The following is a 25,472-nucleotide window of genomic DNA, read 5'->3' on the forward strand; positions in this document are numbered from 1 at the left end:
AATGCATGCATTGGGACAAAAATGCATTTGCCCACATATCTAAATGTAGGAAAGAAGTTGAATAAGCCCTATTTCTAAAAACGGTGGAGTGTTCCTTTAAAAAAGCTCAAATCTGATTGCCTGAACCACACAAACACTAGTGATGTATTTCCCACACTGGCAGAGCTGAGTGTTGATGAAGCGCCATTAGAGCCTAGGTGTGTCCTGATTATCAGTGCTAAAGCTGCTCTGACTCCTCTGCTGATGGATGTGAAGGTCTGATATCTGAAGTCTCTGCTCTTTAGGGGAATGACTCCAGCCCAAGCGGACGCCCAGTTTCTGGAGAGCGCCAAGAAGCTGTCCATGTACGGCGTGGACCTGCATCACGCCAAGGTAGAAGATCTGCAGATGCTCATGTTATGATCCTGCAGAGTTCAGCTCGAACCCGCCTCAACACACCACTGCAGAAAATGCTCTTCTTTAGGATTTTGTTCTTGTTTCCAGTCCAAATATCTAAATATTCATTTACTAGATCAGTACAATGACACAAGATTTTTTCTTGTTTTCTGGGGAAAAATATCAAAATGAGTTTTTGCTTAACCCTTAAATGCATACCTCGGGTCGTTCACTACTCTCCTCCTCCTCATTCATTTTTTTAAGTTAGATATTAACCTTCTTAGTATTCCTCAATCAATCCATTTTAAACAATATAACAACAAAATTATAGAAATATAATTGAATGCCTGTTTTTCCACTAGTTTTTTAGGGTCGCTAACGACCCGAGGTGTGTACGTGAACGTATATATTTTTTGCACAATTATAAATGAATCTATAATGACAAAATAGGGCGCAATTCACCTTTATTTACCCCAATGTCTGATACACAGTGATGAAGTGACGTTTCACTTTAGTTACCTCAGACAGAAATCGATACTATTATAATCTGCAAAACTTGAAATGGCTCAGTGATTTACTGCTGAGAGCAAGAACTGAATCAATCAATCAATCAACTTTATTTATATAGCGCTTTTACAATCACGATTGTGTCAAAGCAGCTTCACAGTGTCAAACAGGATAATATTGCGACAAAATTAGATTTGGCTGTACAGTCGTACTGGAGTAAACAGTGATGTTATCAGCTTATTATAATTTATCATATAGCAACAATGTTGGCAGATCAGTATTTAAGTTTATAGAATTAAATAAGACCTAATTCATACATTTTATTTGTATAATAAGTTGAATAACTTTAATCATATTTTTAGTGTCCCCAACTGAGCAAGCCAAGCCAAAGGCGACAGTGGCAAGGAACCAAAACTCCATCGGGGCATGATGGAGAAAAATAAACCTTGGGAGAAACCAGACTCAGTCGGGGTGCCAGTTCTCCTCTGGCCTATTAACACACAGTGTAAGATTATTATTCTGGCAACCTTACAGGTCAACACAATCAGATATTAGTGTCACTGTCACTGATGATGGATGTGGTCAAGAAGCCGTCAGTGATCAAAATATTGATTTTGACGATGTTGAAAATGAGTTTGGAGAATATGCGTGAGATCGGGAATATAAGTCAGATGTTGATTGTAAACGAGCTCTGACGAGGACAGATGATGATGGGATAAAACATCTGCTCAAACTGAACCCTTACAAGCTCCAAAAGGTAATAAAATATGTTTTATTTTATTCTTCTGTAATTGTTACTCTAACATCAAGAGTTGTATATAGTCTCACGACAGGTAGAGCTCTATTAGTGTTTGATATAGATCCGGGTCGCTAAAGACCCGAATATGTAAGAATGTGAAACACTCATGCATTTAAGGGTTAAAACAGGCAAAATGATCTGCCAATGGGGTGAGAAAAATAATCTTATTTCTGATTGGGACGGAAACATGAAACAAGATTTCAATCAGAAATAAGATTATTTTTCTCATTGGCAGATCATTTTGCCTGTTTTAAGCAAAAACTCACTTCATTTAGATTTTATTTCAACAAAACAAGAAAAAATATCTAGTAAATGCATTTTGCTTTAAGAATATTTAGATATTTAGACTAGAAACAAGTCAAAATGACTGAGAAAGAAGAGCATTTTTGCAGTGCAGGAGACCGGTCTGCGTAGCTAGAGTTTGATTAGCTGGTCCAGGTGTGTTTGATTGGGGTCGGAGCTGAGCTCTGCAGGATTGGACTCCAAAATCACCCCCTAAACACTCAATCACTGTTTCCTACGTCAGTACACTTTGAGTGAGCACCAAAAATGAGTGTGTACATCATTATGGGATTGAATGAGTGCACTCGATAACACCACTGCAAATGGCTGTCCTCTGTGTGAGGGGATGGGGCGATTTCGGATCAGGCATCTGTTTTGCTCATTCATTTTTCAGGAAGACTCTACTATATATTCTTCAGTCCGTGGCTTTGTGAACTCTCACACATTCACTCAGCTCCATCAGTCTATTTCCAGCAGGATCTGCTTCCTCATTAATCACATGGGTCAGACGCTTTATTTGAGTGCCGCTCTACTTATGGTTATTATCAGTGTGATCTGTGACCTCTACAACCAGAGGAAGACTCCAGCTGAACTCTGTGTGTGTGTGTGTGTGAGAGAGAGAGGGAGAGAGCATGCTCGAGTCTGGGAAAAATATGTTGTTGCCGTTTTTAAACCCCCACAGGAATATCATTGCTCTGGCTGTGGTCCCAGTGGGAGCGATGGCCGTGTCTTTATCTGACTGAAGACTGAAGGTGAAGCTTGTGGTGTTCAGCTCAGCCTGCAGGATCTCACCAGCTTTAAGGACATCAGTTAGGGTTATATAGTTCATTTACACTACAACAATAAACAACGCTTTACTCGAAATAAACATTAAATAAAACTATAAATATCAAAAAATGCAAAAATAAATTAATAATAATAATAAATAAATAAATTAAATTAAATATTACAATTAAAATAAAATTTTAAATAATTAAGTGAAATAAAATAGTAAAAATAAAGTAACAATAAAAACAACGCAACATAACTGCATAACATATAATGAAATAAAATAATACAATAAATTAAATTATAAATAATTAAATTAAATTAAATATTAAAAATAAAGTAACGACTTAATAAAATAACACAAAATAAAATGACAAAAATTAATAAAATATTAAAATAAAATAAGTAAAATAAAAAAAATTGCATAACATGAAATAAAATAAAATATAATCAAGTAAAATCCACAACTAAATAAAATTTAAATTAATTACATTAAATACCATAAAATAATAATAATAACGTAACAAAATAACATGATGATGATAAAGTACAAAAATAAATAAAATACAAAAATTGCATAACATATCATGAAATAAAATACTGCAATAAATAAAGTTAAAATAATAAAACATATATATTTTTTAAATAATTACATAAAATAACAAAATGTTATATACTGAAATAACATAAAATGAAATAACAAAATAAAATAAAATAACATAACATATAATAAAATAACAATATAACAAAATAAAATAACATAAAGTTAAATAATAGAATAAGAGGTGCCAGTGGTTATGTTTTGCAGCGAGGCCCATCATCAGCATCAGTTGTGTCTGCTCTGGAGCTGATGGTTCGAGCTCTTCTTCACTGAGACTAAAAGCCTCTCGCGGCGACAGATAGTCTGAGTTCAGCCTGGTTATCAGGCCTATTGATTTCTCTCAGCGCTGAGGTTAACTCAGACAGATCAATAACCGGTGCTCCGCGTCCCAGAAGCCCGGCGATAAACATCCATTTAGGACGATTGGTGAAAGCCTTGTGATAAGTGCCTGAGTGATGGATGTGTTTGAGTTGGAGCTGTAGTTATAATAAGTGCGCATGATCGGGTTTCCTCCACGGCTGTGCTCAGAGATGGTTTTCCAGGTTTGTTCATAAAGGAGTGTTTTTAGGTGAGCTCCATGAGCTGTCAAACGTCAGTGATATGCACAGTGATAACCTGATCACTGAGTTTTGGTGTTCTCTTCTCTTCTAGTGGACATTAATACAGAAATGCCACTGATAGAGCAGAACATTGCTTTAAAACACACCAGAGCAGCTTCCAGAGCGAAACACACACACACACACATGTAGCCCTTTACACACTGCTGTGTGAGCAGATCTTGTGCTGGAAGTGTGTGTGAGATGATGATAAAGTCTTCTGTTTCCCAGGACTCTGAGGGAGTGGATATCATGTTGGGAGTGTGTGCGAACGGTTTGTTAATCTATAAGGATCGGCTGCGGATAAACCGCTTCGCTTGGCCCAAAATCCTCAAGATCTCCTACAAGCGCAGCAACTTCTACATCAAGATCCGGCCCGGAGAGGTGCGACTGAGCAGACCACACACACACACACTCACACACTCTCTCACTCACACACACACACACACACACACACACACACACACACACACACACACACACATTAATCCTGCTATTGTGATTTCTGTCAGGCCGAGCAGTTCGAGAGCACCGTCGGCTTCAAGCTGCCCAACCACCGCTCTGCCAAAAGAGTCTGGAAAGTGTGTGTTGAACACCACACCTTCTTCAGGTGAACACACACATCTGTCACACCATACTAAAGTAGGTTTGAGTGAGTGAGTGAGGGGCGTGTGTTTGTGAGTGAGAGTTTGTGTGTGAGAGCGAGAGAGTGTGTCTGTGTGTGTGAGCTACTCTGACAACAGCACAAAGCTGCTCTCTTCTGTTCTGTCTTATGATTTATATTCTAAACAATTAAAAAACATTTGTTGCCAAAACCTAAATTACAGATTTAATGTAACTGAAAACCGGAAATAAATGTTTTTAATAATTGAATCAACACTCAAATAAAATGGCTGTATATAAACAGATAGATCAACTTTTTAATGATATGGTGATGTTTCGACCACACACGTTCCACCACTGTCCTGTTCTGTGAGTGCTGTTTGCTGCTGCGTCCTCAGGCTGATGTCTCCAGAGCAGCCCACCAAGGCCAAGTTCCTGACCCTGGGCTCCAAGTTCCGGTACAGCGGCAGAACTCAGGCCCAGACCCGGCAGGCCAGCTCCCTCATCGACCGGCCCGCGCCATACTTCCAGAGGACCTCCAGCAAACGCATCTCCCGCAGCCTCGACGGGGGTACGTGTGTGTGTGTGTGTGTGTGTGTGTGTCTCCTTCAACAAACGCATCTCCCGCAGCCTCGACGGGGGTACGTGTGTGTGTGTCCTCCAACAAACGCATCTCCCGCAGCCTCGACGGGGGTACGTGTGTGTGTGTGTGTGTGTGTCCTCCAGAAAACGCATCTCCTGCAGCCTCGACGGGGGTACGTGTGTGTGTGTGTGTGTCCTCCAGCAAACGCATCTCCCGCAGCCTCGACGGGGGTACGTGTGTGTGTGTGTGTCCTCCAGAAAACGCATCTCCCGCAGCCTCGACGGGGGTACGTGTGTGTGTGTGTGTGTCCTCCAGCAAACGCATCTCCCGCAGCCTCGACGGGGGTACGTGTGTGTGTGTGTGTGTCCTCCAGAAAACGCATCTCCCGCAGCCTCGACGGGGGTACGTGTGTGTGTCCTCCAGAAAACGCATCTCCCGCAGCCTCAACGGGGGTACGTGTGTGTGTGTGTGTGTGTGTGTCCTCCAGAAAACGCATATCCCGCAGCATCGACGTGTGTGTGTGAGCCTGTTTATGTGGTTTATGAGGACACAAATTTGTATAACTACATGGGTATTACACTGGTATTACACTATAAATGTGGTTTATGAGGACATATCAAATGTCCTCATAATTCAAACGGCCTTATTTTGATTTTTTGAGAAAGTAAAAATGCAGAATGTTTCCCGTGATGGGTAGGTTTAGGGGCTGTGAGTGTGTGTGTGTGTGTGTGTGTGTGTGTGTGTGTGTGTGTGTGTGTGTGTGTGTGATGGGTAGGTTTAGGGGCAGTGTAAGGGGATAGAAAATGCGGTTTGTACGGTATAAAAACCCTTACGCCTTTGGAGAGTCCCTGTAAACCACATAGACCAACGTGTGTGTGTGTGTGTGTGTGTGTGTGTGTGTGTGTGTGTGTGTGTGTGTGTGTGTGTGTGTGTGTGTGTGTGTGTGTGTGTGTGTGTGTGTGTGTGTGTGTGGCCGCTCCAGCAAATGCATCTCTTCTCTTGCATCCTCGACGGAGGTACTTCATCCGGTCCGCGTGTCGCTGCAGAAAAGGCTTTTCTTACTTAGTGTTTTTGTCCAAATAGTCCAAATACCTATAAATTCTTACATTAAAACACCACTAGGTAACTTTTCAACCTTCATAATATATTTTCAAGACTCTTGTGATGATAAATCGACTTACAATAGGTTGAATCACACGTCTGCCATAGCCTGACGGGGTCTGTATCGTTTTTAATTGTACTTTTAAACTTTGGGTTTCGGGTAGTCACTCGAGAGCAAAAGTTACCAAGCTTTAAGAAACATTTACTAGACAAGTCAAAATTACAGTCTAGTTTTGGGGAAAAGATTACTCAAAATGAAGTGAGCTTTTACTTAAAATAAGCAAAATAATGTTGTTTTCTGTTTGAATTAAGATTATTTTCCTCACTCCTTTGGCAGATTATTTAGCTTGTTTTAAGTAAACGCTCTCTTCATTTTGAGATAAAGTGAGCTGAGCAGGCGTGCCTGTGATTGGTTCAGTGCTGTGGAAACCTTTGACACTCCTCATCGAGCACGAACACAAGCGGGAGCGTTTGAAAACAGCCGCCACTCGAGAGATAAGAAAGCGGAGTGGAATTAGTTTACTGTCTTTATAAGCTAAACGTTGTCACAATATACACATCATTTCCCCTAATTTTATATCGTCAGCAGAATTAGTTATTGATATTCATTTGTATCCGTATCGCCCAGGCCTATTGGAAATGCACTTGGCCAAAGCCAGGTGTTGAAATGATCATGTGATGTTGAGCCTCAGACTGAGGTGCTGGTGTGTGTGTGTGTCCGTCACTGCCCTCATACACACACACACAGGAAGTCTTATCTCCTCAACAACTCGCGTCGGCACTGAGGCAGAGCGTGTGTTTTCCTGCCCGAATCCCATCTGTCCCGTCGGAGGAGCAGAACACAAGCGTGCCGCTTCATGAGTCACTGAGCTCCAGGGAACTTCAGGTTATCAACTCTCTATCTGCAGGAAATCTCCCAGTGCTAAATGAGGCCATTCATATGGTGTGTGTGTGTGTGTGTGTGTGTGTGTGTGTGTGTGTGTGTGTGTGTGATGGGGTAGGTTTAGGGGCAGTGTAAGGGGAAGGGGATAGAATACAGTTTGTACAGTATAAGAACTATTACGCCTATGGAATGTCCCCACATTTCACAAAAACAAACGTGTGTAAGTGTGTGTGTGCATATTTGTGCATGTGTTTGGTTGTGAGTGAGTGCGAGTGTGTGTGTGTCTGTCAGTGTGTTCAAATGTCCCCACTGGGATAGTAAAAACTTGAATCGACTACGTTATAGGATTCACCTGAGCGAGACTGAATGTGCTAAATGTGTTAAATCAAGGTTTGAGGGTCCTCAGTATACAAACCCCAGCAAGACACAAAGCCCAGCCCAGCTGAAATTCACTTTTAATTCACTGATCAGATGATTTTCTGATTTAATATGACAGCGGTCAAAGTTTGCCTTTATGCAAATGAGCAGTGATGTGGTGCAGTTGAATTAAGACTATTACTCCGCTATTACTTCCGTCTGGTGAGGTCAAACTGGAGCGATCATAGATGTGTTTTATGTAGATGCCTCATTCGGCCGATCGGCGCAGGCACTAATGAGGAATCTATATATATATATGTATGTGTGTATATATATGTGATCGCGCCAGTTTGACCTCACCAGACGGAAGTAATGGCTCTGGGAACACTAGATGAGATTCGTCTGATATGAGGTAAAATAACACAAATACTGTTGTGTTTCTGGCAGAAAGCGATCGGTTCGTGTCTTAAGACATCAGTGTGTCTCCACGAGCAGCTGGGTTTTTGTGCACGTTGTCTAAGCATGTTTTTTTTTAACTCTCATATAATTGTTACCCATTCACATGCATTATGACTGGCGGACTGCAAAAATCTTCATTTGTGTTCTCCTGAAGAAACAAACACACCTACATCTGGGACGGCCTGGGGGTCAGCAGGTCAACATTAGGCTCATTTATGGCTCAGCTATCACTTTAAACCCTGATGATGTAGCTGGAGGTCAGTGCAGAGTCGAGTAAATCACTGCGCGTTATTATTCATGCCCGGTTATGATTTAATTCTCTCTCTCTCCTCATGGATGAACACAGATGTGTGTGTGTCGGTCCTCCACTGCTGTTCTCGTGTCCAGAGATGTTTTCCTCAGAGCACTGCTCTAGTGTCGTATTGTTGTGGATATTGTTGTCCCGTCTCTCAGACAGGAAATGAGCCACATCTGTTTCCTGTCTGTGGAGCGAGCAGGAGAGATGCGCGCGGGAGGAAATGAGCTCTGATGCTGCACAGAAAACATCAGGCTGACTCTGAGCTCAGCATCGCTTCTGAATGGATTTATCACACACACACACACACACACACACACGAGCATCACGTTAAATCTTCTGGATAACGTTTACTTGTGTTACTTTAGTCCATCTTCGGTGCACAAACGTTTTTCTGTTGTGTCAGATTTGTGAGACCACGTCAGGTGTGTGTTTGTGTACACTTCTTACTAAAAAAGTAAAAATCTTAATTCAAACAGAAAAAAAGATTATTTTTCTCACCCCATTGGCAGATTATTTATCTTATTTTAAGCAAAAACTCTCTTCATTTTGAGTTATTTTTCCCAAAACAAGACAATAATTTTGCTTGTCTAGTAAATGTTTCTTAATGTAAGAATTTTTAGATATTTAGACTAGAAACAAGACAAAAATATGTAACTAAGAAAAGCATTTTTTGCAATGTAGTGACTGTGGACATCTGGCCCTTTAATGTCTTCAGCCAGTGTGTGTTACCCTCAGTCTCATCACACGACTGACACTCAATAATCCATCATAACACACACACACACACACATCATCTCTGCCATCATCGATGGGAAAGCTTCTGAGAATCTGCTCTTCTGCATTAAATGAGCCCGTTTGTCCTCCTGCTGGGAATCGTTCCGCCTCAGCCGTGTTGTTTTAATAGCGCTGCGGTCGCCCCCTGGTGGACATTTGAGGAGCTGCGGCTGCCCCAGATTTGAGAGCTGTCCCAGAATGACATGATGGAATGGACATCCCAACATTAGCCTACTTTCACACCGCTCAAACCAGGTCATGCCGAAGCCGCTCCATTATTCAGCTCCTCCTGATGGAGCGCCGGCTGCCGAATCTCATGCTGTTTGAGTTTTTACTACTCTAATTTTAGAAGTGTGTAGTGCTCCTCTGGCTTTCAGGAACAGACTCCCATAGGAACGCTTGCCTAAACATGTCCAAATGTCTTTGGCTGTAAGTGACATTTGACCTCAGGGGCTTTAGAGTCCCAGCTGAGGCCGTGGCCGTGTAAAGAACCTCCTTAAATAGAGACTACATGAGCAGAATATATAGAGATGCTTCGCCCCGACGTCAGAACGTCAAGCGATAAAACACAACTTCTATATATATATATGAAAATATGGGAGTATATTGGGTAAAGATCTGAACTGCTGGGCCAACAGAGAGAGAGAGAGAGAGTGTGTGTGTGTGTGTGTGTGTGTGTGTGTGTGTGTGTGTGTGTGTGTGTGTCTGTCTGTCTGTTCCTTGTAAGGCTATACTTGTGAGGACACAAATGTCCTCACTTGTATAGTAAAATATGAAAACTGAACAGTGAGGACATTTGACTGGTCCTCACTAGTTAAAAAGGCTTATAAATCGGCCAAAACATGTTTTATTTAAATCTTTTGTTCTGCACATTTTTCTGGGATGGGTAGGTTTAGGGATAGGGGATATAAAAGGTTAAAAGTTATTAACTATTAACTAGAGTCTTATGATCCTGCATATTACTATGATATTGTCTGTTTATTAGCACTTATAAAGCTCATATTAATGCCTTATTCTGCATGAGCTTATTCTACATCCCTTAATCCGACCCAATACCTAAACTTAAACGCTACAAAAACTACCTTACTAACTATTAATAAGCAGTAAATTAGGAGTTTATTGAGGCAAACGTCAGAGTTAATAGAGAATATGTGTTCCTCATACTAAAGTGATACCGAAAATATAATTTGCCTGATATAAAATCAATGGAAGTCTATGCAATGTCCTCACTAATATAGTGAAATAAACGTGTGTGTGTGTGTGTGTGTGTGTGTGTGTGTGTGTGTGTGTGTGGCAGCTCCTATGGTGAACGTGAGCGATTACTGTCGTGCTGTGGACTCCGGCGCTGGAGAGAACGGACCAGCTCTGGAGCTCAACTCCGACTCGAAGGTGAGAAAGCGTCTCTTTATGATCTCCTTTTACAGGAAGTGCTCTGGGACAATTACAACGGCTTTACCACTCCTGATGCTCTCACACTCATCAGTGTATTATGAACACACGATATTTGCACTGCAAAAAATGCTCTTCTTACTCAGTATTTTTGTCTTGTTTCTAGTCCAAATATCTAAAAATTCTTACATTAAGAAACATTTACTAGACAAGTACAATTATTGTCTTGTTTTGGGGAAAAATAACTCAAAATGAAGAGAGTTTTTGCTTAAAATAAGATAAATAATCTGCCAATGGGGTGAGAAAAATAATGTTAATTCAAACAGAAAACAAGATTATTTTTCTCACCCCATTGGCAGATTATTTATCTTATTTTAAGCAAAAACTCTCTTCATTTTGAGTTATTTTCCCCAAAACAAGACAATTACTTTTGCTTGTCTAGTAAATACTTCTTGTTTTAAGAAGTTTTAGATGTTTGGACTAGAAACAAGACAAAAATACTGAGTAAGAAGCGCATTTTTTGCAGTGTAGTGCGCCTCACCCTCACACGAGTCCTGTTCTTGAGGCAGACCCGCGGGCCTCGTCCACAGCTGACCCGTCTGTGTCCCAGACCTGACATTTGCCTGTCCGTCAAAGGCCTGTATTCATGAGCTCCAGCATTCCTGCCGTAGCCTTCAGCTCTGGCATGAAGAGAGTCTTTCACAGACGCCCCGCACCGAACCCAATGGAGGATGCAAGTGCTTCCAGAGCTCCATCCTGTCTGTCTAGCTGCCCTCAAACGCACACAAACCATCTTTGTGACAATAACGGCGTTATCGAGCCTGTTTCAGCGACACACATTCCTCCTGTTCATGATTTATATGATGAAGGACCTCTCCACTGAATAACTCACACCCAGATACCCTGTGTTTTTCTCACGGCGTTTTCACTCTTGGTCTGAAGAGTTCACGTTCGCACCTCTTCTTCATCCCTCCGTGTGCCCCCGGTGCTTGCTTTAGCGGCAGCGGTGTATAATGTTAGGTAATGACTTATTGGGATTCACTGCCAAATATTGGACGGATATGCAGAAGGAGATGCAAAGAATAAACCTGTCCAACTTGGCCTAGAATAGCACATCGCCAGGTACTTCTGCAGCTCACTAGTAATATTAAATTGGCATAAAATAAGTAAAATTGGTGAGTGTCTGTGACCCGTATACTTTTTTTCCATGTTTATTTTACTGCGTAAACCGCAGAACATACAAAACAGCTCAACAATAGTACCCGGATTCACATTAGCAAATGAGAATCGATTAATATTTGTTTTAGCCAGCCCTAATCAATAGTCAATTACTTCCACAAGTTAGTCAGGATTGCTTTTAAACCAGTAGCTGAGCTTCTGATCCGCAGCGTGAGAACCACTGAAGAAACTGAACTCCTCAGGCCGGTGTGAAGACGCCTCGTCTCCTGAGCTTCTGCCCCAACACTGACAGCTTTAGTTGTGATGTTGTCTAATGCTTGCCCACACACACACACACACACACACACACACACGTGCACCCCCCTGAATACACTGCAAAAAATGCTCTTCTTATTCAGGATTTCTTTCTTGTTTCCAGTCTAAATATTCTTAGATCGAGATGCATTTACTAGATCAGTAAAATGACAAACGAGATATTTTGTCTTGTTTTGTTGAAAATAAAAACTAAATGAAGTGAGTTTTTGCTTAAAACAGGCAAAATGATCTGCCAATGGGGTGAGAAAAATAATCTTATTTCTGTTTGGGACGGAAACAAGAAACAAGATTATTTTTCTCACCCCATTGGCAGATCATTTTGCCTATTTTAAGCAAAAAGTCACTTCATTTAGATTAAATTTTTTATAAAACAAGAAAAAATACCTTATGTTGTTATGCTTATCTAGTAAATGCATCTTGATTTGAGAATTGTTAGATATTTGGACTGGAAACGAGACAAAATGACTGAGGAAGAAGAGCATTTTTTGCAGTGTACGAGTCTTTCCTATTGTCATCCCTCACACACACACACACATGCACCCCCTGAATACAAGTCTTTCCTATTGTGTCATCTCACTCACTCACTCACTCACTCACTCACTCACTCACTCACTCTCACACACACACGTGCACCCCCTGAATACAAGTCTTTCCTATTGTGTCATCTCACTCACTCACTCACTCACTCACTCACTCACTCACTGACTCACTCACTCACTCACTCACTCACTCACTCACTCACTCACTCACTCACTCACTCACTCACTCACTCACTCTCACACACACACACTCACTCACTCACTCACTCACTCACTCACTCACTCACTCACTCACTCACTCACTCACTCACTCTCACACACACACGTGCACCCCCTGAATACAAGTCTTTCCTATTGTGTCATCTCACTCACTCACTCACTCACTCACTCACTCACTCACTCACTCACTCACTCTCACACACACACACGTGCACCCCCTGAATACAAGTCTTTCCTATTGTGTCAACTCACTCACTCACTCACTCACTCACTCACTCACTCTCACACACACACACGTGCACCCCCTGAATACAAGTCTTTCCTATTGTGTCATCTCACTCACTCACTCACTCACTCACTCACTCACTCACTCACTCACTCTCACACACACACACGTGCACCCCCTGAATACAAGTCTTTCCTATTGTGTCATCTCACACACTCACTCACTCACTCACTCACTCACTCACTCACTCTCACACACACGTGCACCCCCTGAATACAAGTCTTTCCTATTGTGTCATCACACTCACTCACTCACTCACTCACTCACTCACTCACTCACACACACACACACACACACACACACACACACACACCCCTGAACACGAGCCTCTCCTAATGTCCCTCACCCCCAGACCTGACCTCGGCTCTGCTCACTGACTAATGTTGTGTTTCTCTCTCCCTTCTCTTCTCCTGCGCATTCCTCATGCTCTGTATGCCATTCCCCTGTGTCCTGCCCATGCAGTCTCTCTTCATGTTCCCCTTCTCCCCATCCTCCTCCACCCTGTCCTCACTCCCACCCTCACTCGACACCATCTCTGAGCTGGACCTGGTCCTGTCCGACATCTCTGAGGACGAGCCGGAGCTCCCCCCCGAGCCGGAGCCTCTGAGCTGGGCATGTGAAGGCTGTAGTGTGGCTCTAGATGGAGCAGCTGAGGGGTCTGAGGAGCCTCCGCCGGCCCGCTCCGCCCTGCCCCGACTGGGCCTGTCCATGCTCCGCTTCTGCCAGGGTCTGGGTCTGCCTTCCCTTCTGGATGAGGACGGCTCCATCAGTCTCCCCTTTCTCCCAGAGGACCCTCTCTCCTCCCCTTCCCTTATTCCCTCCTTCCTTCTCATCTTCTCCATCTTCCTCTCCGCATGTCAGTCAATGGTTCTCTCTCTTCTTCTGGCGTTTCCTCTGGCCATGTCCTTGTGCTACCTAGAGCCGAAAGCATTTGCACGCTTTAAACCGGCTGAGGTCATGGCTGAGATGACCTCTTCGGAGGAAATGCAGTGCGACCCTGCCGCCTAAACTGACCCCTAACCTCTCCCCTCCGTTCCTTTTCTCCATGTCTGCCCGCCTCCTAAAATGCTACCGTGTGCATTTTGTTGCTATTTGCCTTCCTCTCCCCCCGTCCTCTAGCTCTTTTCTGTCCCGCTCCGTCTCCCAGTGCCAGATTTTTAGTGTGAAATGCAGAATGTGTCCCAGCTCGGAAGCTTATAGCCACATCCCAGTGCGATCTTATTTATACACTGCAAAAAAATGTGCTTCTTACTTAGTATTTTTGTCTTGTTTCTAGTCCGAACATCTAAAAATTCTTAAAACAAGAAGTATTTATTAGACGAGCAAAAGTAATTGTCTTGTTTTGGGGAAAAATAACTCAAAATGAAGAGAGTTTTTGCTTAAAATAAGATAAATAATCTGCCAATGGGGTGAGGAAAATAATCTTGTTTTCTGTTTGAATTAAGATTATTTTTCTCACCCCATTGGCAGATTATTTATCTTATTTTAAGCAAAAACTCTCTTCATTTAGAGTTATTTCTTTCCAAAACAAGACAATATTTTTTACTTGTCTAGTAAATGTTTCTTAATGTAAGAATTTGGATATTTAGACTAGAAACAAGACAAAAATACTGAGTAAGAAGAGCATTTTTTGCAGTGTAGTCCACATCGTGTCTCAAATCGCTCTCGTTTATTAGACCTGAACCCGAATCCCTCGACCATCTTAAATCTAACGCGTTGAATCTTCATAGATGAGAGTCCTTCAGGTGTTTTATAAGGTCAGAGACCCACTCTAGCCTGTCCCAGAGCTCAGGGCTCGCTCACATCCCGTGTGCATTTCAGGATTCAGGACTTCCCATCATCCATTTCACTTTTTCAGACAATATTGTCCATTATTCCACCTATTAGAGTCCACAGGTGGAGGTCAAGGAGAAGCCAAACGCGGACGTGGCCACATCCGTCACCCATGAATCGGCCTTTGAGGTCTGCTAACCTTCCCAGCATGCATCTGTAGTCATGTAATTAGCACACAATCCAAAGCTATTGTTTTGAACTAATCTTCATCTTTTATCTCTGATGGCATGAGCAGACGGATAAAGGTGGCTCTGGCGCTCCTGAGAGAAAGGTCTTTTACTCTTGAGATGGTTTTTTATTTCATGTCCAAATGATGGGGTTCTTGCATCATGGTTGTTTGGTGTGAAATCTTGATTCTTTTGGTTTTGTTTTGTGTGTAATGTGTTTATTTCAATTGCAAATGAGGCACAAATCACGTGAGCGCTCTTGAGTGATCAAAAGGCCACTGATTTGCTGATTGATTGGCTACGCGTGCTTGTTTGGCTTGTAATCAAATGCTGATTTTTGTTGGTTGGTTACTTCAGAGATCACTTATATGAACATATGTCATGTCATATGAACCAGAGTCGCATCAGAAAGTCTGAGAGCACGCTGAGAGTCTTACATCTATGCATTTGGCAGACGCTTTTATCCAAAGCGACTTACAATGATGGTATTTTACATTGTCCCTGGGAATCAAACCCATGACCTTGGGTTGCTAGCGCCACGCTCTACTATTTGAGCGACAGAAAAGCACACATCCATATGCTTATAATATAATATGCAGTGATAAAGAAGCGTTTCACTGGTGCTCTCAGACTTTTGGAGCCTTCTCTACATGATCATTTCCATTGCAGAGCGTTTTCATCTCATCAATGATGTTTTGAGCCTGATAAAACTCCAGTTCATTACCATCTGTCTTCTCCCGTTTTGTTCAAATGTGTTCTCATTTTTAATCCACAGAGCAAGTTGAGAGTGCAGGGGGAAAATATATATGTCAGACATAGCAATTTAATGTTGGAGGTTCGTATGTCTACTTGGACAATATCAACAAAAACAAATGAAAGAAAGAGCAAAACATAATGGATGGTGGACATGTGTCCCCTCTGTGGCTACTGTCCTGGGCTGCCTCTCACTCTTCCTCTCTCAGGCTTTGTGTGCATGCATTAGTGTGTGTGTGTGTGTGTGCACCCATGCTTGCGCTGCATGTCGCACCGGGTGAGCTGAATGCACGTGATGCGTGGTGTCTGTGAAAATGTCCCCTTGGGAATGGTTTTCATAACAACACTAATGGGCTTTCCCTAACCAGACAGGTTTCTTTCTGCTTTGGTTGTGGTGATTGTTTACATTTGATTTTATAACTCAGAAGTTACTCACCCTGGGGTGACCCTGTCGGTGCTAAAGACACCCAACTCACGATCGCTGAGGATGCCAAAACACTCAACGTTTGGCCGTCTAAATGTTTAAAGCTGAAAGCATTGTGTCTGTTGTAGATAAATGATGCATTTTTGGTGTAAAAAATGTCAGAATTTGGGCAGTTTGATCAAAAGAGGTCCTGTTGCTCAAGCAGTGGATCAATCGAGATTGCTGATGGCTTATAGGACGCTTTCACACGGTGGTCTGGGTTCTAATATCAAACCCTGGTGCATTTGTGTCCATCTTACATCATCACAAACATGCACCACATGATAGAAAACAGGACGCAGGTCAAATATATTGTTTTTTTATTAGTTTGGTGCTATTATCTGCATCAGAATGAACGACTCTTGGGTTCACTATATGCGCAGCACTGCAAAAAATGCTTTTCTTCCTCAGTATTTTTGTCTTGTTTCTCGTCCAAACATCTAAAAATTCTTAAAACAAGACGTATTTACTAGACAGGCAAAAGTAATTGTCTTGTTTTGGGGAAAATAACTCAAAATGAAGAGAGTTTTTGCTTAAAATAAGATAAATAATCTGCCAATGGGGTGAGAATAATAATCTTGTTTTCTGTTTGAATTAAGATTATTTTTCTCACCCCATTGGCAGATTATTTATCTTATTTTAAGCAAAAACTCTCTTCATTTAGAGTTATTTTTCCCCAAAACAAGACAAAAACACTAGGTAAGAAGAGCATTTTTTGCAGTGATCACATGCTGCTTGTAAGCAGATTCTTTTGAGTCTTTGTGGACTCAATCCGGTGGATGGCGTGCCATTATTTTCCGCTCTAATTGTTCACTCGCTCAGGTAAATCATCCCCTATGATTTTGTCGTCATTATCTTAAATAAATGCACATTACTCATTTTTCATGCGAACCGTACCATGTTTCAAACTAATCTGGCAGTGTGAAAGCAGCCATAGATTTCTCTACTTATTAAACCGTGATAAGAGGGAGTGTTTTCTCATTATGGCACACTTCAGCTTTAAATTAAGTGGCTTTCTCCATGTGTATCTGGAGTTGAGTGTCTTTGGTGTCTCCAGTCCTCAGTATGCAAACAAGTCCTGCCTCACTGCTCCCCACAGTCTCTGACCTCTGACCTGACCCTCATAAAATGACCGTTAGTGGGATTATCAGGGTCCTTCAACTGTTGAAGGCCATTTCAACCACTAAAACACACTCTAAATCTTCTTTGGTTTAGCCAGATTTCATTATAAATTATGCCACACCCATTAAAACTGAAGAATGAGTGGGTGTGATATCATTTTTTTATGAAATCTGGCAAAAATGAAGCTCGTTTGGAGTTGCAATCATCATTTGTACACACAATTGAACAAATGCACAGTTGCTTCCTGGTTTGATTCGCCGGCTGTACTCGTAAACTATTAATGGTTGACTTTTTAATGTTGTGTTCATCATTTAATGCAGTTATCACACTTAATTTAATAACCTAATTTGACTATAAACTAGTTTTATTGATTGACGAAGCTAATGGGAACATGAAATAAGAGAAACGCTGTCTGTAATAAGACACAAACGCAACATTTTCCCAGCACTTTATGCTATTTTTTTAATATGATGACCAAAAATTTAGAAATATAAAAGCCAGTAAGTACCACTATAACCTGTAGATGGCGGCACAGGAGCATTTATTGCCTCCTATAACCTTGTCCTGGAACGTTTTTTCCACACATTTCACTTTTTGAATAAATATTAAACATTATATTACCACTAGGTTTGTACGTTTGGATAACGAATGACTATTTAAGTGACTGTATAGTGATTATAAACTAAGATTACGCTGTTGCTGATTCCTCAGGACATTGAAGATCCTAACCGGAGGTTTTCCAGCTGGCGTATATCATTGTGACGTCTTCAGAACGCTCTGTGCATATGGTCAATTGTAGGTCTTTGTAGATATGGACTCTCTTCGTGAGTGTTGTGCTGGTGTGTGAAGCTCAGGATCGGGTCTGGATGTCAGTATGAGCAGTGAGGTTCGACTCTAACGTGGTTCAGGTGTCTCATGACTAATGTGCCGGTTGTTGGTTGTCCCTTTGTCCTCCCCCTGCCTGCCTCTCCCTGGTGCCCGCGGTGGGCCCTTCAGGACCTGGATAAGACCCAGGAGGATGTGTTGAAACATCAGGCTAGCATTAGCGAGCTAAAGCGCAGTTTTATGGAGGCTACGCCCGAGGCCAGGCCCAGTCAGTGGGACAAACGGCTGACGGGCAGCCCTGCCACCATCCTGCGCTTGCAGGCTCAAGGGGTACGTGTGCTTCGGGATACGGCTCTGCATGCCCTCACTTCTGCTCCTCTCTCGCTCCGACACTGGGAAGGTGGCTTCCTGTTGTTTTCTGCTCTGCGCTGGGACAGTTGGGAAAATATTGCACGGAGGATCTCGTTTTCTAGATGCAGCGATTACAAACCCGCCGATTTTGAAGCGTTCACTTTTTTTTGGTCAATCGTTTGGATTATTAATGCTTTCCTAGGTGTGCTCAACTCTAAAATATTTCATTGGCACTATGTCAATAATTGTCCACATAGTGCACATACAGTTATATTAAATAACACATTGTTATATGCCAAGTATGTACATATATTTAATGTGCTTACTTTTTAAGATACATTAGATGCATTTATATAATCCAATGAATGTGCAAAAAATACAGAATTGTTTCCAAAAATCGTTCCTAAATTGAGTGAATGAATTGAGACCTATGAATTATAAATTGATGCGCTGTGTATCTGACGTTTTACACCCATGCAATAAATTTCTTCCTGTGTGTTTTCTGTTCTACGATGGGACAGTTGGGGAAATATTGCACGGAGGATCTCGTTTTCTAAATACATCGATTACAAATAAAAAAAAAAAATTGTCGATCATTTGGATTATGAATGCTTTCCTAGGTGTGCTCAACTCTAAAATATTTCATTGGTACATTGCATTTTGTTATATTCCAAGTAATATTTCACGTCAAAGCCATTCCAAATCAGCCGTGACACACATTTTTGACGTCTGTGACATTTCAGAGCTCCAACATTCCTAAACCGTTGCGGCGTCAGCTGAGAAAACACGGATACTTTCTCATCCAGTGAAGACAAGCTTTCATTTCCTTTAAAGGTTTTGGGTGCACTCAGTCTGTCATTAACTCCTCTCCCTAATGTCGCTCCACACCCGTAAGACCTCCGTTCATCTTCACACACAGTTTAAGATATTTTATATTTAGTCCGAGAGCGTATGCAAGTGTATGCACACTATACTGTCCATGTCCAGAAAGGGAATAAAAACATCATCACAGTAGTCCATATGAGACATCAGTGGGTTAATTAGAGTCTCTTGAAGCATCCAAAATACATTTGGGTCCAAAAATAACAAAAACTACGACTTTATTCAGCATTGGCTTCTCTTCCGCGTTTGTTTTCAATCCTCAAATAAAGATTCAAACGGTTATGAATCAGCGTTTTGATTCATGATCGCGTGTCAAACTGCTGAAATCACGTGACATTGGCGATCCGACTCATGAATCAATTCGCTGATTCATAACCGTTCGAGCGCTGTAGGTCAAATCGCGATATTGCAGGCCCTTACATGAGATCAAACGACTACTCGACAACAAAGATATTTGTCGACAATTTTTTGTTGTGACAATGTCAACTAATCGTCTCAGCCGTACCACCAACAGGGCACATTTTGTATTTTTCCTCATTCAAACACACCTGACTCAAATCATCAGCTTTAGTAGTGACTCTGATGTGGGTGTGTCAAAGGAGACATGCAAAATGTGCACTGTTGGTGGACCTCCAGGAGCGTGTTTTGGCCTTTAAAACGTGTGTGTGTGAGCAGAGCTGCTCTGATTAGTGGCTTCTGTGACCAACAGTGCCTTTGGGTCATCCTGCATTTTTGGTGATGGTGATTACGTAGGTATGAATTTAAACAAATTGGCATATCGTGACATCACTGACTGGGTCTTCAAGCCGTGCCTTCGGGCGTGTAGGCTAATTGCAGGCTATATAGACAACAAACAAATTGAAATATTTGTCAAAAACATGTTTATTGCATAAATTTCAGGTGCATTCTTTAAGAAAAGGGTCCAACCACCAGCTAGCTGTCATTGACTCAAAGCTGTCAACCCTCCCTTTTTTTCCGGGTTTCTCACGTATTTTAGCTCTTTTCCCGCTGTCTTCCCGTTTTAGTATTTTCCCGTGATATGTTTCTTATTTTTATGCTCGATTGTGTTAACTCAGAACACGCAACTATCTGTGTCTCTGAAGTGGCTTGCACTTCTTGCCAGACCAACGCATCTGGTGATATAGACTAGTGCATTTGAATATTAAAAAGCAAAAAGTTGTTTTTATGAATTCAATTAATTAAGTAGCTATAACCAGCTATTCAATCAAGAGCAGTGAGTGAGTCCTTATCTTTTGTTTGACAGACAGCAGTAAAGGCTACTGCCCCTTTAAGACCTAATACAGAGATATGCATCGTCTTTCTCAACTGTATAAAGTTCTCTTAAGGGATATACAGACTGTCTGATGGATACTCATCAAGATCGACATGTTGACATACTTTTTGTGTGAGTTTATCCGTTCAAACGCAAGGCTTGAAAGAACTCAATATTTGCGCGCTGTGAGACGTGCGCGCGCTGCGCACAGAGACAGATCTTCTCTTACTGCAGAGGGCTCTCATTCGCGTCTTCTGGCGAATATACTGAGTGATGATGGCGAAAATGACTGGTCATACGGCAGCACTCGCATGCATTGAACACAGTTTACCAAGATAGACCGTTTTGCCCATGTTTTCTTTTTTTATCGCTGTTGTAGTGCACGTGTATCCATCGACAGAACCATACATAAAGCATTATTTTTCAAGTTACAACCAGTGCCGCCGCTCCCACCACGCGCTGGGGTCGAGCAGAACACACACTACCCATAGCAACGCGTTATGACAACGACATTTCAGACTGACAGAGACCAGATAAACGGCTTTTCCGCCATTTGTTACTGTTTTGTACACGTTGTTATATTAATTATAATTCAAAATCTGTTTTATTCGCCACAATATAGTAATGATAAATGTTGAGAGCGGCACTTTTGATTCATTTTCAAAAAGGGCAGGGGCTCAAACTAAGCCCTCCCTTCTGCAGTGCACTTGCCCGGTGTGTGTAACGTGTCCATGGTCCTGACTCCTGTCACACGGCGAAATCTCCGACAGGGCTTTAACAGTCTAACGTTACAGTGAATGAGAGTATGAGCCGAGCCGAAACGAACGCACGTGCAGTCCCATAGTGTGACATCCGTTAACCATAGTGTAAACATAGATGACGTCACGGGTTTTTCTATAAACGAAAGAACGTAGCCTTCGTTTGTATGGCCCAGGCAATTTATACATTTATAATACTTACTAAAATATAATTCATATTATTTTATTACTGTTGTATTAGTTGTTTGAAAAGTAAAAAAAGAAATTGGTCGGTCTTAAAGCCAATTTACAACCGGCAAGTCGGTCGGACTAAAAGGGAAAAAAAATAAAAAATTGAGTCGGCCCTAAATTGACAGGGTCGGTCGGGTTACGGCAAACAAGAATATTTTTAAGGATGGCCTTAGCTCCATCAGCGTGAGGAGCCTCGCTAACACCCGTCCTGACGTCACAATGTGCTATTGTCTAAGTGGATTTAAAACGACTCCTCTAATCCCAGCTGTCCCACACACACTCCTGTCCTCTACACTGGCCAATGGCAGGCCTGCGCTTCGTCTGATTGGTTCTTTGAGTTGTTGTTCATGGCTCTTTCTGTCCTTTGGTTTGTTCATCTGCTCGTGTGTATTTTGTTTCAGTGTGTTTTCCAGCAGAATGCTTCTCTCGTTTAGGTTTGCTGATCTCGGTTGCTCAAAACCATGCCTTTATCAGTCACTGTAGATGATGACATGCACCTGTTAGAGTCTCCTCCACGCACGATCTGTGTTCAAATGCTTTTACTGTATGTGTGTGTGTGTGTGTGTGTGTGCATTGCAAAAAATGCTCTTCTTTAGTATTTTTCTCTTGTTTCCAGTCCAAATATCTAACAATTCCTAAATCAAGATGCATTTACTAGATCAGTAAAACGACTTAAGATATTTTTTCTTGTTTTGTTGAAAATAATATCTAAATGAAGTGAGTTTTTGCTTAAAACAGGCAAAATGATCTGCCAATGGGGTGAGAAAAATAATCTTATTTCTGTTTGGGACGGAAACAAGAAAAAAGATTTCAATCAGAAATAAGATTATTTTTCTCACCCCATTGGCAGATCATTTTGCCTGTTTTAAGCAAAAACTCACTTCATTTAGATATTAATTTTAAGAAAACAAGGAAAATTGTCATTTTACTTGTCTTGTAAATGCATCTTGATTTAAGAAATCGGTATCACTTTAGTATGGGGAACACATATTCTCTATTAACTCTGACGTTTTCCTCAATAAACTCCTAATTTACTGCTTATTAATAGTTAGTAAGGTAGTTTGTGTAGCGTTTAAGTTTAGGTATTGGGTCGGATTAAGGGATGTAGAATAAGCTCATGCAGAATAAGGCATTAATATGAGCTTTATAAGTGCTAATAAACAGACAATATCCTAGTAATATGCATGATCATAAGACAATAGTTAATAGTATTAAAGTGTAAAATAAAATAGTGTGACCCACGATGGTTAGATATTTAGACTAAATGACTAAGTAAGAAGAGCATTTTTTGCAGTGCGTGTGTGTAGCATCACTGAAGTGCTCTTGTGTTTCTCTCTCTCTCTCGTGTCTCCTGTCTGTCGGTGTGTCTCCTCTCCTCCGCTGTAGAGTTTGGAGGAGGAGCTCACCTCTCTGTTTCTGAGTAAGGCGAGCTTCTGGAGTCTGGCTGGCTCCTGCAGTGCGTCTGTGGCTCCAGCAGAGGCCAGTAGAGTCTCAGCTCAGAGACGCTTCTCTCCTTCTTCATCTGCTCTCTCTCTCCATGCGATCGCTTACGGCTTTCTCTCCTGTGCCGCCACACGCTGCACCTCTTCATGCTCAGATCTGGCAGCCCGTATTGATCATCGTATTTAAAATATTTAGTGACGTTTTGTTCATGCTTCAACTCGAACAATTAGAGTTTCAAGAATTGATTTCTCTAGTCAATAAAATACCAATTTCAAGACCAAAGCTAATGTTAATGTCCAATCAAATAAATAGATTTATATATATTCTTTCAATTAATAATTAAAAATTAAGCAATTTTTTTTTCTGTCGTTTTAAATATTTTTGTATTGTAGTAATTTCAGTTACTCCCCAAAATAACGTAGAAACCACTTAAAGACAGTATAGTTTTAATAGTACTAAGATCACATGCTCGGATCTGGCAGACGATATTGATCATTGCGTTTAAAATAATATTTAGTGACATTTTTTTCATCCTTGATCTCAAACATCTTGGGATGCAAGAATGGATTTCTCTAGTCAATATAATACCAATGTCAATACCAAAGCTAATGTTAATGTCCAATCAAATAAACCGACTTATACACACCATCGGTCAAAAGCTTTAGAACGGTCAGATTTTGTAATGCATTTAAAGAAGTCCGTTCTGCTCACCAAGGCTGGATTTGTGTTATTAAAGATACAAAAAATCCCCAGAAAACAAGAAAAAATATCGTATGTCATTTTGCTTATCCAGTAAATGCATCTTGATTTAAGAATTTCTTGATATTTAGACTAGAAACAAGACTAAATTACTGAGTAAGAAGAGCATTTTTGCAGTGTGTGGCTACTCTAAACCTTATAAATGATGTTTTTGCGCTGTAGTGAGGCCAGAATAACACACTGAGTGTCCAGATTCATGTTCGTGAGAGCATATTTCACTGCCAGGCTGCTCATGAACATCCATTAATTGGCTAATCATTTCCACCTCTGCTGTTGTGTGTGAAACTCGTGTGTGTGTGTGTGTGTGTTTACATAGTCTTCCTGATCACCATTTGCACTGCTAACTGCCGTCCCATCCACCTCCCCAGACCTGGTTTACACCTGTTGCCTCTGAGTGTGTGTGTGAGTGTGTGTGTGTGAGTGACCGTGTCCTATGGTTACCTTCAGGTTCCACAGAAAACCCCTCCTCATCCCGAGACTGACAGCAGAGACGCCAGCAAGGTGGTCCAACGCCTCGCTCAGCCAGCTTTACACCTAACATCACCTGAGCAAACACACACCTAACCACACACACCTCATCCCTTTTCCATTGCAGACATCATGAAGATCATCCATCCATCCATCTGTCTGTCCAGCCATGCTTTCACTCATCTTTCAGCTTCTCTCTCTCTCGTTATGTTGCCTGTTGGTTTATTATATATGTGTGTTGTTGCAGTGTTTATGGCCCTTAGTCGGAGCAGATGTTCAAGAGATGTGCAGTGTGCTCAGTGAGATCTTGTCTTACAGTAAAATACCTCAACATCCTTAAATGAGAGACAATACTGTGTAATACAGTTTGTTTGCAGAGAATATAACCTTCGACCCTCCTCACAGGCTTGGTTATTAACATCATAAATCTAGCTAGTTTCATTTTGGAGAAATTTAAAACACTCTACTTTGTGTTTTATTACCCTGGCATTACATGATGATGAACGAGTTACTGTGAGTTTCTTTCTCTCGCCTGACCAACGTAATCAGCGATAGCTTTATGAGCTGTGTTTCCATTACGCTTCAAATTGTGCAAAAATGAAAATGCACCCAATGGAAACGCGTACATTTTGCAAGAACGCCCATATACTAAAAAAACAAAAACATGTTTACGCTCACATGAGGTGGTTATAATATTTCGGCGAACTTTAATGGTTTTTACGCATTCACAGGTCTCATGATCATTCTTTAAAGTACAGTATATTTGGACAGAAGACGAGACGGTTCTTTATTAAGCTCATAAAAGACTAAAGGATTATGGGAATGCTGAAACAAAGAAATGCCACACTTTATTAAGATCTTCCTCTGTGAAATGGCGTACTATACCCTCCCCAAAAACAGCTCATATGTGGGCGCTCAGGAATAAGAGGCTTTCCTTGCCCTTAGTGCTCGGATAACACGCCTGCACCTGCTCCCATTCAAATAACGGCAGGGATGTATATACGGAAACATACCGTGATTTTTGTAATGATTTATCGCGAGAGGAATAAGTTACACTTTAATCGCACGAGGTAGATTAACGGAAACGCTGTCATTTCGCAATCGTTTTTTTTAATCGACATTTAGAAAATCTCAAGTTTTGCTGAAATCTGTAATGGAAACCAGGCTATAGATTGACAATCGCTTGCTATTGGAGCAAATTTGAACGCAAATTTTTTTATTTGCTGTCGTC

The 25,472-nt window shown here is 41.4% G+C and overlaps 1 protein-coding gene across 19 annotated transcripts in view; it reads left to right on the forward strand.

Moving 5' to 3' along the window:
* Positions 1-25,472, forward strand: part of epb41l2 (erythrocyte membrane protein band 4.1 like 2) — an 82,610-nt gene that overhangs the window by 47,064 nt on the left and 10,074 nt on the right. For 7 of the 19 annotated variants that reach the window (XM_067416651.1, XM_067416653.1, XM_067416654.1 and 4 more), the window contains exons 9-19: positions 285-372; positions 4,160-4,312; positions 4,441-4,538; positions 4,930-5,102; positions 10,284-10,375; positions 14,801-14,875; positions 14,982-15,017; positions 15,689-15,748; positions 18,248-18,406; positions 22,958-23,050; positions 24,221-24,274. In XM_067416651.1, coding sequence (XP_067272752.1) covers positions 285-372; positions 4,160-4,312; positions 4,441-4,538; positions 4,930-5,102; positions 10,284-10,375; positions 14,801-14,875; positions 14,982-15,017; positions 15,689-15,748; positions 18,248-18,406; positions 22,958-23,050; positions 24,221-24,274 — 1,081 coding nt within the window. The remainder of the gene's footprint in view (positions 1-284; positions 373-4,159; positions 4,313-4,440; positions 4,539-4,929; positions 5,103-10,283; positions 10,376-14,800; positions 14,876-14,981; positions 15,018-15,688; positions 15,749-18,247; positions 18,407-22,957; positions 23,051-24,220; positions 24,275-25,472) is intronic. The other 12 variants (XM_067416657.1, XM_067416670.1, XM_067416655.1 and 9 more) reach the window with 11 other exon arrangements.

This window comes from Pseudorasbora parva, chromosome 15, assembly GCF_024679245.1.
Source record: "Pseudorasbora parva isolate DD20220531a chromosome 15, ASM2467924v1, whole genome shotgun sequence".
Classification (NCBI taxonomy): domain Eukaryota; kingdom Metazoa; phylum Chordata; class Actinopteri; order Cypriniformes; family Gobionidae; genus Pseudorasbora; species Pseudorasbora parva.